We start from the raw sequence: 12169 nt of genomic DNA on the forward strand, positions 1-12169 counted from the left end.
TCCATGACAGAAACCTGCCTCCTTGCTGAGTTGGTTTAGGAGATTTCAGCAAAAGCATTCCCCCAGGCCTTTTTGAGAAAGAATGCCCTTGTTTTCCTTTGCTCATGTTGAAAAATTTTGGTGACCTTTCCTCCGAGAAGACAAGCACCCCCAGGCTGACTAGCAGGGACATGAACCATACCCTCACATCTCAAGGAAGGGCAGTAGCAGACTGGAGTATAATGGAGACTTTGTTTCCGAGAGTACACCCTGCGCTGCCTTTGTCTAAATCTCCACATAATTGACCATTTTGGGGGGAGGGTGCTTCTGGAGGGGAGGGAAGAGGAAGAAACTCCTCAAATTCCCATACTCCCAACAGGAGCTTTTAGCAATGGTCCTTTGCATGTCTCAGCTCAGGCTTCACAAGGTCTTAACCCACAATTGCCATGCTTGATGCTGCCAGTCATACCTGGTTCAGATCTGCTCCTCTGAAGTAAGAGCAGGGAAAAGATTGTTCCTGTGTCTCAGTGACCTTCTGCAAACCTTATGCAATGCGGAGAAGTCTGCTATGCAGTTCCAGGCCAGAGGAGACACAAAGGAGTCCTACAGAAAGAAGGGAAGGAGAAAACAGGAACAAAGCTTGATGGATACCAGAAGATGGAAACTGAATTTCAGAAGAACTTAAGAAGGCAGAGAAATTAGGAATGGTGATGAAAACACTGTTAGAAGAAAAGAAAGAATGAAAAAAAAAAAGCTGAGGCATAGAGGGAGAACTGTTAAGAGATCTGGCAAAAAGACTGTGACAAGTTATTTAAGAGAATGTTTTCAGACCTGCCAAGAGAACTATGGAGAGAGATCTGGAGTTAGCAGACACTACAAACACGGGAAAGAGAAAGATTAAAAAGCAATAAATCCCATGAGGAAATGAGACAATATGGACTGACAGGGGATGAGGATGGGATTTATTGAGAGAAGATGTAGGACAGATGGGCAGGGAGACTGTAGGCAGAAGACTGTGCAGAGGAGAATGGGACTTTCTAGGTAAAAAGGTTTGAATAAGGAGTCTTACATGTAAAAAAAAAAAAAAAAAGAGTGCAGGGGACAAAAGATCTGGAGAGGAAATAGGAGAGAGACCTCAACTAGTCCAGTGGGGATGGTTTAAAAATGTCACATTTGGAGTGAAAGGGTAGGGGAACTCATTCACATAAAAGAAGTATTCCAGTTTTCGGATGGAGTTCAAGATTCCTGAAGCTCAGTCGCCATTTGCATAAAATATTTGTGAAATGCACAGACAACATGTGTTTCACTTCCCTCTAGTTACTGTAGAGATGCTAATGACTTCTTACTGGTATTATTTTACTGATAGGAGCTCTCATATCAAATGAGTGAAGTTCATGCAGCCGATCTAGATGTTCTCAATGGGCTGGTATCACTGTGAGAGTGTACTTAATGTAACATGACAGATGCATGCACTATAACAGTGCATCTGCATTATTCCTTCATTTTGCAAAGGTAAAACACAAATGTGGATGTCTTTCTACAGTTACAAGCATTTGTACAAATTATGAACATGGGCTTCTGGCTCCGATGGATCGCAAGAGCAAACCACATTTTTATAATAAACTCAGGGACAGCATTTTACTCAGGAAAAATAAGTTACTTCAGTAATTTACTCTAATTGAAGTTTATGCCTACTCTAACTAAATTACTACTTGAAAAAGTCAGGCTGGGTCCTGAAGAGAAGGTCTGCAGGTTCTGCCCTGGCCAGTACACCTGTCATCATGACACAAACAGGAAGCAGAGTTATCTGATTTCTCATCACAAACTTGCCCAAAACACGCTTCAAGATGTACTAATTCAAAATTTTAATTATACTTAACAGATAATCTGATAAAACACACTAAACAATGGAAAAGTTCACTCTATCTTTGTTACAATGCTTGCCTGTGCAAGAATCACAGCAGCATGCCTCAAAACAATCATAATTCAACTGTTCTTTCTGGTCACAGAGAAAATGGTTGTACTGCTAGAAAAGTAGTTGTTTTTAACGTGTATCCTGAGGCAAAGGGAGCCACATAGTGCCTGTATGGCCTCCTCTCACTCATTCTAAGCCCATGAAAGCAACCTCAAAGAAAGCTGAAGAACCTCACCAGGTCTACAGTATCAGTTAAAGATCACATTAGCCATGTCCTATGAAGTCGATTTCTACATCTGTCTAGCATTTCGGTGCTGTTAAGAACAAAGACCACCCAGATACTCAAAAGCCAATAGAAGTTATACCTCTTTAGTTTATTTTTATTTATTTACTTATTAATGACCTTACAACATTAGATCAATAAAGGGCAGCAAAAAGAGTGAAATTACATTCTCCCCCATTCACTCCACAGTCTTTTATGTCAAGCATGAGAACTCTACATGTTCTAAGTATAACACAGGCTGAAAGGACACTGCCCAAAATACTATACTAGCCTAACTCTTAACGAGCTGACTTTGGATAAGATGAACAGCACCAGGATCCTACAAGCAATTTCACAGCATGGATGTTAATGGGTCATTTGTGTACAGCTGTGTATGTTCTTTACATTTATGTACAACTAATCTTGGAAACCAGTTCCAGGCACATGAAGGACAAGAAGGTAATCAAGAATAGTCACCATGGATTCACCAAGGGGAAGCTGACCACCCTGATAACCTTCTACGATGAAATGACTAGCTTAGTAGCTAAGTGGAGAGCAGTGGATATTGTCTACCTTGACTTCAGAAAGCCTTTTGACACTGACTCCCCAAAGATTCTAATAGACAAGCTGATGAAGTATGGGTTGGATAAGTAGACAGTGATAGATTGAAACTGGCTGAATGGATAGGCTCTGAGGGTGGTGATCAAAGGCACAAAATCTAGTTAGACGCCAGTAACTAGCAGCATACCCCAGGGGTTAATACTGGGTTCAGTCCTGTTTAAGCTACTCATTAATGATCTGGATGACAGGAAAGAGTGTGGACATACTAAAACCCAAAACAAACCAAACCCAACAAAAAAACCTCACCACCACCACCACCCCTCCCCCCCCCCAAAAAAAAAACCACCACCAAAACCACAAACCACCACTGACCAACCTAAAAACAAACAAAAACCCAAAAATCTTGACTGTGCATCACAGGCAAACATGCTTTGCTTTACACCAGAAATTTAGAGAGTAGATTCATGGACGTGAGTTTTAACACCCTCTCAGTTCTAGCTCTAGAACCTGTTTCTAAGTGCTGGAAACAACAGTAAGAATACGTTCTTTTTAAGTTCCCATTGTCTACAAAGAAAGCAGCATCAGCAAATTCCCACTACCAGGGGACAAAAAGCAGCAGACTAGATTGTACCGACAGTTCTCATCTCGGGGTAGAGGGTGATTAAAATAGTACCCATTCATTCCTCCTTTTTTTTTCTTATGCCATCCTCAGTCTGACATCTTTTTCTACCCGGGTTGCCCTGCTTCCCTTCCTCCTTCCCTTCTCCTGAAAAAAACACCTCAAAATAAAAAAGCTATCTTACTATTTATAGTCTGTGTACATAAGCTGCTGTATTGCAGTTAGCTGCAAAACTGGCTAGAGAGCTCCAGTTCCAACCAATTTCATACTCCCCTCAACTTTCTACTTCCTGGGTTTTCTCTCATTTCCTCATATTGTTTTCCCTCTAATGATTCTCTCTCTCCCCTTAGCACTGGTTCATTTGCTTATGCTTTCCTCCACCGGCTCCCACCTTCATGTATCTCTTCAGTTCCCAGACACTTCTTGGGCAGCAGTTGTCCTCTGACCCTGTTCCCATTCTCATCCTATTTCCTAACCAGCTGCCAAAATTTGACCCATGTTTATCTGGAAAATAAGACAGATCAAGCTGCTTCCCTTCATCTTAGTTTGGCTCAGCGCCATTTAGCTGGCTGCCAAACTAAATGGCCTCAAGTCACGGAGCCCTGGATAATCAAATCCTTTGAGGCTGCGACACTCCTGCAGATGTCTGTGGCGTCTTCCCATCCTTCTCACAACCACCACCCCTGGTTAGGTAAATCATTGCAGCATTGCTAAGGTAACTTGCGGAGAAAAAGAATCCCGAGAAACAGATAAAATGGACTCCTCTGTAACATGCTTCCAGTTCCACCTCCCTCCCCTAAGACCAAGGAAACAACGTGCACAGCCTGAGGTAGCAGGGTCCCCACTCTCCTCACCATTTGGGAAGAAGTTCCTTTGAAGCCTTCAGATCCTCAACACCTACCTAAGACAAGCCTCACTGCCAGCCTCTCCATTTCTCCAATAGGCTGTCTAGTGCCACACAAAGCTTTCAAGATTCATTATTCATTAGTTGCTGTAGGAAATACGCTTGGGTATTTCACAGATAAATTCCTCCAGTTCTTTCCTAACATCAAGAGCATTCGCCACATTTACTCCACACCTACTGTAGTGATGCTTATTCTAGCAAGTGTTTGTTGGCCTTCCTACTTGTAAATGGAAAATCTGTTTCAAGATTTTAATGATAGTTTCCAGTTTCTCAAGCTGCATAGCTTACTGCATAGGAGGATGAGTGAGAGCTAAGGTTTCCAAAACCACGGAGGTTGTGCCTAGTGAACACACAGAAGGTGGCTTGCTTGTGCAGAATATGACAAACTTCAGCCTACAAATACTTGAGAAGGGATGGTGGGGAGGTGGGGGAAGGGCTCTTTACATTAGTGATGGGTGACAGAACAAGAGGAAATGGGTATAAGCTTAGTCAGGGCAGATTCAGGTTGGATGTTAGGAAGTATTTCTTCTCTGAAAGGGTTGTCAGCCACTGGAATAGGCTGCCCAGGGAGGTGGTTGAGTCTCCATCCCTGGATGTGTTTAAGAATAGGGTGGATGATCTACTTCGGGATATGGTTTAATGGGGATTAGGGACAGTTGGACTCGATGATCTCTAAGGTCTTTTCCAACCTAGAAATCTATGAAATCTATGAAACTTAAAACACTTCAAAACGGAACTTAGGCAACAGCTGAATGCAGAGAAATAGCAGCAACTACAGAAACCAGTAAAGTCTTGCAGAAAAAGCCTTTTTTTTCCTGAGAATTCTAGGGGTGGGGTGGAGATGTTTAATCATGACACACATTTGTGTTATCAAAGCCTTGGGGTTTTTTCCTGCTCATTGCTTGGTGGACCAAGCAGATTGGAACTGTGGGTGGGGAGAGTGTCTCCAACTAACTGGTATTTCCTTTTGCAGATGACCTCATACAGCTACCTAAAGGTATCTATTCTATAAACAGTGCATTAAACATCCCAAGAAATTTTTCTTTGTGGGTAGTCACACACACGTAGATTAAGTACATGGACTACGAACAATAGTCAAGGGACTTAACTGTCATCTTCAAAAACACGAAAGAACATGACACTGATGGCACAGTTAGAAGTATGTGGAGTGAGCAGAACAATCCACAAAAGGACTCATCCATATTTTTTCCAGTACTAGAAAGGGGAAATGAAAGATATTTTTCATCTGTGGATTGGACAAAAACTTCACTGCTGCTATAAATGCTAACCCATTTATTAGCACCACCCATTCAGAATTAGTGTTAAAGAAAACATAATTCTTTCATATAGCAGCCAAACAATACAGTTTTCCAACAAATACACATGCCATATTAAATACTACAGGCCAAGGACATGGAGTGAACAGACTGCAGGTGTGAGCTGCATGAAAGGAGGAGAGAAAAAGGCAGGAAAGAACCTGCAGAACTAGGATTTGGGGAGAGGGGAAAGAATCACTAAGTGAGACTCTTCAGAAAAGAATTTGAAGGGGCAAATAAGGTGTCTGCTGTTTGCATCTTACTAGACATTCTAGGAAACGGAGCACTGTACTTTTTTTTTTTTTTGGTAAATAAACATTGCTGCAAAGAGTTTACCACTCTGTTCGCTACTGCTGTCAATTGTAGAATGTTTTTTTCTGTTATTTCTTCATGAACACGTAGTAACAGCTTAGATTTAGCTAATCAAATAAAAACTAGAAACACACAAGAACAATGATGTTACACTAATTTATAAAGACCAGTAAATGCCAATTCCATTGTCAGGTCCATCTGTCCTGCTGTGAAATCAAACAATGTGAAAAACAGCATTATGGAACAGTTAACACTATCTTAACCAAGACTCCTACCTTCACAATGCTTTTTAGATCCTGCACATACATCCTCTCTGTCTCCAGAACCTCTTGGACAACTCTGTCTACGTAGAGGAGCTTGGGACTGGCGGGCTCTGTGACCAGAGACATGGCACAGTTTTTGCTCGCTCCTTTTGGTTCTGCTCTCCTTGGCATGCTTAGCCTTTTTTCAAGGCTTTCCTCAGGATCCTCTTGCTCCGCAGGGGAGTTTTTGCGTGGCTTGTTACTGGAAAAGCGCCTGGCTGGGACCAGTTCTAGCTTGATGGCACCTGCTTCTTTATCCTGGTTGAACAAGCCCAAGTGGCTGTTTGAAACCAAGGTCGTTCTGCTTCCAAAGGAGCAGTGGCTGTCCCTGGAGGAAGCAGAGGAGGAAGTGGAGCTAAAGCTGACAGGACGGTCACTGTCTGACAGGTCCATGGTTTTTTTGTCACAGTAGCGAAAAGGTCTGCTCTCCTTGTGCAAATCTTCCCCTTTCGTCTTGGAGTCAAGGGCCTCCGTCACAGCTGGTAAAACACCGAGAGGTAACTGGAAGTCATCTAAAAAAATAAACAGAAGTGGGTTTACTGTTGCTGTTCCACATAACACAAAGGTTGACAATAGCTACTTTTAAAGCTTTTTGCACACAAAACTGCCACAACTCTATTTTAAACTAAAAGACAACCAGAACAACGTGATTTGGGAGTCACTGTGGTTCTAATGCTTTTTAGGTGGTGGGGATCCCTCACTGGAGGCTACAACACAGGCACCACATGTCTCCTGCTCACATACATGTCTCTGGCACGTCCTTCTTGTGCCAGGGTGCTGGGCTTGGTGCTAGCACATGCACTGCCCAGGCTCAGCACAGGAGAGAAATAAGAATCGCGCAGGAGAGAAATAAGACTCAGAGATTTTCCCCAAGGTCAAAAAAACCCAACTCTGTTGGGAGCAGTCCCTGCTATCTCCAAGCTGAACACTGACCCTGGTTTGGAGGCTTTGGAAAACTCAAGAATCACACAGTGATACCAGGCAGTATCTTTCATTTTGAATACTGTAAGGCCAACAGACAAACAAAAAATAAAAGCAGTAATCAATTACCAGCTCTGTGGCTTGTACAAAAACACTAAAGCCAGAATGATTTCCCAATGAAAATAACACAGTTTCTGAAAAAAAGAGTTCCCGCAGGAAAGAGTGCTGCCAAATAATTCAGCTTTCTACTGGGAAAATAAGTAAATTCTAAAACTGTTCAGCTCAAGCCAGAATATTACCCCCTACTGAACTGACCCAAAGCTGTTTTTCGAATCAGTGCAACAACAAAGTAAGATGTCTGTCTTCCTGTCGGCATTTCAACTGCCGAAATGCCCTGCAGGACACTGTCCACGATGCAATGCAGATATCCCTTTGGCCAAGTTGTTTGTGATGCCCCATGAGAATCCACAAAAGGCAGCTGCAGGTAAATTCAATACTTTAAGGTTTTGTTTTAGTAAGAAGTGTCCACCGAAAAAATCTTGCCTCAAACTCAAAAGAATTTCAGAACATCTGTCCTATGAAAAAGAGAAACTTGCGACAATTTAGGAAGAAAAGCAATACTAAAGCTACCCACACAGTGGTAGCTTAGTCCTTATTTTGTTTCATCAACAACCTCATTTTTCAAAAATCTTACTGGCAATTACAGCCCTAGACAGCAGTTTCAGTAAAGAAACCATAAAGCAAGTAAGCTGCAAATTAAACCCGCTCAACCTTTAAGGTGGCCCATCTTCAACTGAGGCAAACTTGCTACGTCCTCCCAAACACTGCTCCTGCAGCAGCTGGTTGGGGCTGGGGTGGGGGCGGGGGCAGGAAGAGAGAATTCTATTCAAAGTGGAAAGCCACGCTCTCATTTTTCAAAATCAAACACTGCTATTTATTTAAAAATAGAAAACCTCAATTCAAAGCAAACAAAAAAAAAAAACCACCAGCCCAGAGAAGAATGTTTGATTTATTTGGCCTATCTTGAATGCGTAAGATTTTACTTCTACATGAGTAATTAATACTGCCATTTCAGTGATGATGGTATTAGCTTTCTGTTAAGAAGTATTGCCCTGAAGGTAACACACGGAATTAACACTGAGAGTAATTTGCTCATTACATGGGTCAGAAATTTGCTATTAGATTAAAAACCTAATTTGGCACTTCTGCACCCCTGGTTTTACCTTGAAGTCTGAAAATCTATAGCCTTTCTTTGTGCCAGGTTCTTCTGGTTTTGCAGCATAGAAGCCTATTTTCTTACCCTTCTTGAATAAACCACATCAAGTAAAAACTCCAAAATAAAACATAAACGAAGAAACCAGGAAAATATTTAGAACTGAAGAATGCAGTAAAAGTTCTCTTGTTTCTAAACAGGTATGGACAAAGATGTTTGCCTTCCTATTGCTTGTGATAAGAAAGTATGCATTTTTGATAAGGAAGAATGTATTTTTGTTATCAGCTTTGGATCATTTTTCATGTTCAGTTAGAAAGCACAATGTTGCCGTGCAGATGTAAACCCCCTTGAAAAATGCACAGGATAAACAAGATAACAGGGATAACTTCCACTAACTTACTCCAAGATATTTTACTAAAATTACATGACAAAGAAACACCTGATTAGCCACATTTACGGGGGGGAAATAAAGAGTTCCTGTGACATTCCATTATTCCATGCTCTTTTCTTCCTGTTTCACCGATATGCGGTCTGCCTCTCAGATAACCTGAAGGCATTAATATGTAATCTTTGCTTCACAAACATTGTCAAGCTCACTAATATAAAAACCAAACAAAACACTGTTCAGGCCAATGAGACGTGAGTCAGAATAAACGTTAAAAGTAGTTTTTCATAAGATATACTTGTAGCCAGAAGCATTGGGAGATCTTAAAATGTCTGAGAAAAACAAAACAAACAAAATCCCTTATTTTCTTGTTTAATGACAATGTCATTGCTTATTAAAAGGATTAGTTGTAACAGTTAAAATGGGCTTGCTCTTTTAACACCTGTATTCCCACCAACCTTGGCGAACCCCAGGCACCTGCTAGGCATGGCTAATTAGTTGCATGCAACACAGTTGACTCAAGTTCCTCCACTTTTCATACAAATGACTATTCCTGTATGTTCCTACATAAATTACACCAAGTGGACTATTTGTTACTTGAAAATCTTGGTCTGTTTTGTCCTCAAAGCCTCATCCTGACTGCTAGCCTCGAAACTTACTTTTTACTGCATTCTGAACGCTTTCCCAACCAGGTGCAAATTGGTCATTTGGCTCCTCTATGGAGAGCAAAATGCATTTCTCAGGGTCCACATGGACGGCACCGGCGCCCAGTGCTCCTGCAGAGGGGCAGTCAGGCACCGACGCAGCTGGCGAAGCCTGCAGAAAGGCAGGACATGCGGGACCGGGGACTCCAGCGTGGCACAAAACCGGGAAGCAGCTGCCCTTCCTCAGCTGGCAAGCCCTGTACCAAATACTCTGCACCGTGGACGCCAGTGCCTGGGGACAGCCCTGGCTCTGCCCAGCCCTCCAGCTCTGCCTCAGCTACAGGCAGCTGTTACAAACCCATAGCCCTTCCCAACAGCACAGCATCTGTAAATCTTCCTAGACTTCACGCGTTTATCTTCAGAAACCTCTCTGTGACTAGGCAGCATTACCCCCGCTGTTGAAACGAGGAACAGGTATTTTAGATGATTTCTGCAGCCATAAGTCCGTAAGAAGAGGCAGCAGCTGAATCCAGGCCATGGCCACAGCCATGTGCCCATCCTTTTTTCTCTCATCAGGGTCCACATTTGGCTTTGCAGAGCTCTAGTACAGTTTTATTGCAAAATAACTTCACTCCTGCGGCAGCTGCCTTAGGTCTGTGCCGACTGCCCGGTGAAAAATTCGCAAGTGAACTAATGAGAGTGAGGGGAGAGGGGAAACAGCCTCCCCCAAGACTGCTCTCTTGAGTGTATCATAACTGAATCGGTGCCTTTGCAAACCCTGTAACCTCTTAAAAATTTATTTCATACAAACTTACTACAAAAAGCCAAGTTTGTTTCTCCCACACCCTGCGGACTGATTTACAAGCCCCTCACCCCCCAGCCACCAGCTCCAGCAGCAGCACCGGACGGTAGATGGTACGTGCATTCACCAAAACTTGGGCTGCAAAAAGGAGCTGTGTAATTGTAGGTACCCCCAGACCCTCACAGAAGCACACGCTCTGAGCAAGTCTTGTATGCCCTGACCCACGTCCGGCCCGGGTCACTGCTTATTTTGTTAGGCCTTCTTTTGTTCACTGAACCTCTTCAACAACGAACCAAAATAATATTGCGAACTTCTGTGAATTGTGAATAACGGTATTTAACTCAGTCTGGGGAGGAAAAAAAAAATTTGAAATCTTCAATTTGCATACTTTAATTAAGGCATAACAGTAATTACTTGTTAGTTCAGCACTAAAAGGAGGATAATTACTACTTGCCCCTACTCACAAGGAAACAACGCTCCCTGAACAAGGTCATTTCTTGTTTGTGCCTTTGCATGAATTCAGCCAGCCTCTCCCCCTCCCCAGCAAACCTCCCCGCCATGACACACACACACACACAGAGCGTGCAATCCCAGAGCCCTCCCCCAGCGAGAACAACATCATGTTCCTGCTCCACAGTGGTGCAAGGGCAAGAGACACTCGTTTCACCCCAACAGGCAACTGTAGTATGAGTTACTACGCTGAAGGCACACACAAAGCAACTACCCTGGTGTAGCTCGTGTTTTCAGCATGCAGTTATAAACAAGCTCTCACCAAAAATGCATACACTTCTTCTATCACTTTTCTTTAACAAACAGCTCTTTCCTGTAACTATATTCATGGTAATGATAAATGGTTTTCCATTATCTCTGCAGCTTTGGCTACTCCAGAACTTTAGCATACAATGAGAGATAAAGTGCTTTAAGTCAGTTTTATATTTAAATACAAAGATCCTCAAGCCCTATCTAAATATAGGTGTTTATTCCTCCAAGTTGTTTACTGCACATGACATTTTAAGACATACTGCATGACTGAAAACTCACAAGTCAATTTATATTCATAATTAGTATTGTTGTTGCCTTTCTCCTGGCATGAAAAAGAGCACCTCAGATGTTATCTACAAAGTCAACATTACCAGAAATTACAGGCTTCACATCCTCTGGAAGTTTAGCTACATAAAAGTGACGAGACTACAAGAAATCTTTCCTGTATTTTCCTTGAGATATTGTCATATTTCAAATAAAGCATTCATAGTGTGGACACAATTAAGCCAGACTGCTTAGAACAATTTCTACATTCAGTATCAAATTCAAATGCAGCACTGGAATTGAGAAACATAAATGTTATACAGTTGCCTGACCGAGAAAGATTAAAATACATCCATCACAAGAATCCCAACATGATCTTAAATACACTTCCCATATCCTCTGCTCTGAATATTATCCAAGGGAAGGTCAGCAGATTTAATTACTAAATTTTGCATACGAACATGTATCTTTTCTAAAACTAACACCCTCTGTGAACAAAATCACATTAAAGAGCTAATGTATTTGCAGAATTATATCTCTAGTCTGAACTATCACAAACGACACGCTGCCAAGTACTTCAACTGAACTTTGAGCAACAGAAATCTCATTATTAGAAACCTTACAATGAGGGAAAAAAGTCACCAACGAATGTGCCTCTGTCAAATTACGGCCCCTGCACCCCCTCCCCACGATATTTAAAGCGCAATAGCCTCTGTCACAACCAAGCACACTAATGTCCAAGAAGGTTATTGCACGGGAAAATCCTCTGCGACAGTATCTCACCACTGAGGAATGTCTCTGGCTCCTCGCACCCAGGACGAACAAGCCCTCTCTATTTTTCCAGTCCTCTCCGAACAACCCAGGACCTACCTGTGCGGCAGAGGAGAGGCGCGGACTCTGCCTCCAACTGTTCCCGAATTACCTCATTGGGCACTCAGGTAAAACGAGAAGCTCTTACTAGTCTGTGCAGCTCCTTCGCCAGAAATATTGCATGAGTCAGCTTTTATC

The 12169-nt window shown here is 42.3% G+C and overlaps 1 protein-coding gene across 3 annotated transcripts in view; it reads right to left on the bottom strand.

Moving 5' to 3' along the window:
- Positions 1 to 12169, bottom strand: part of PLEKHG1 (pleckstrin homology and RhoGEF domain containing G1) — a 125487-nt gene that overhangs the window by 45187 nt on the left and 68131 nt on the right. For 2 of the 3 annotated variants that reach the window (XM_086625197.1, XM_086625183.1), the window contains exon 1: positions 6144 to 6563. In XM_086625197.1, coding sequence (XP_086481323.1) covers positions 6144 to 6563 — 420 coding nt within the window. Of the gene's footprint in view, positions 1 to 6143; positions 6683 to 12169 lie in introns of those variants that run through there. The other variant, XM_086625190.1, reaches the window with a different exon arrangement.

Source organism: Tauraco erythrolophus, chromosome 2, assembly GCF_009769465.1.
Source record: "Tauraco erythrolophus isolate bTauEry1 chromosome 2, bTauEry1.pri, whole genome shotgun sequence".
NCBI lineage: Eukaryota > Metazoa > Chordata > Aves > Musophagiformes > Musophagidae > Tauraco > Tauraco erythrolophus.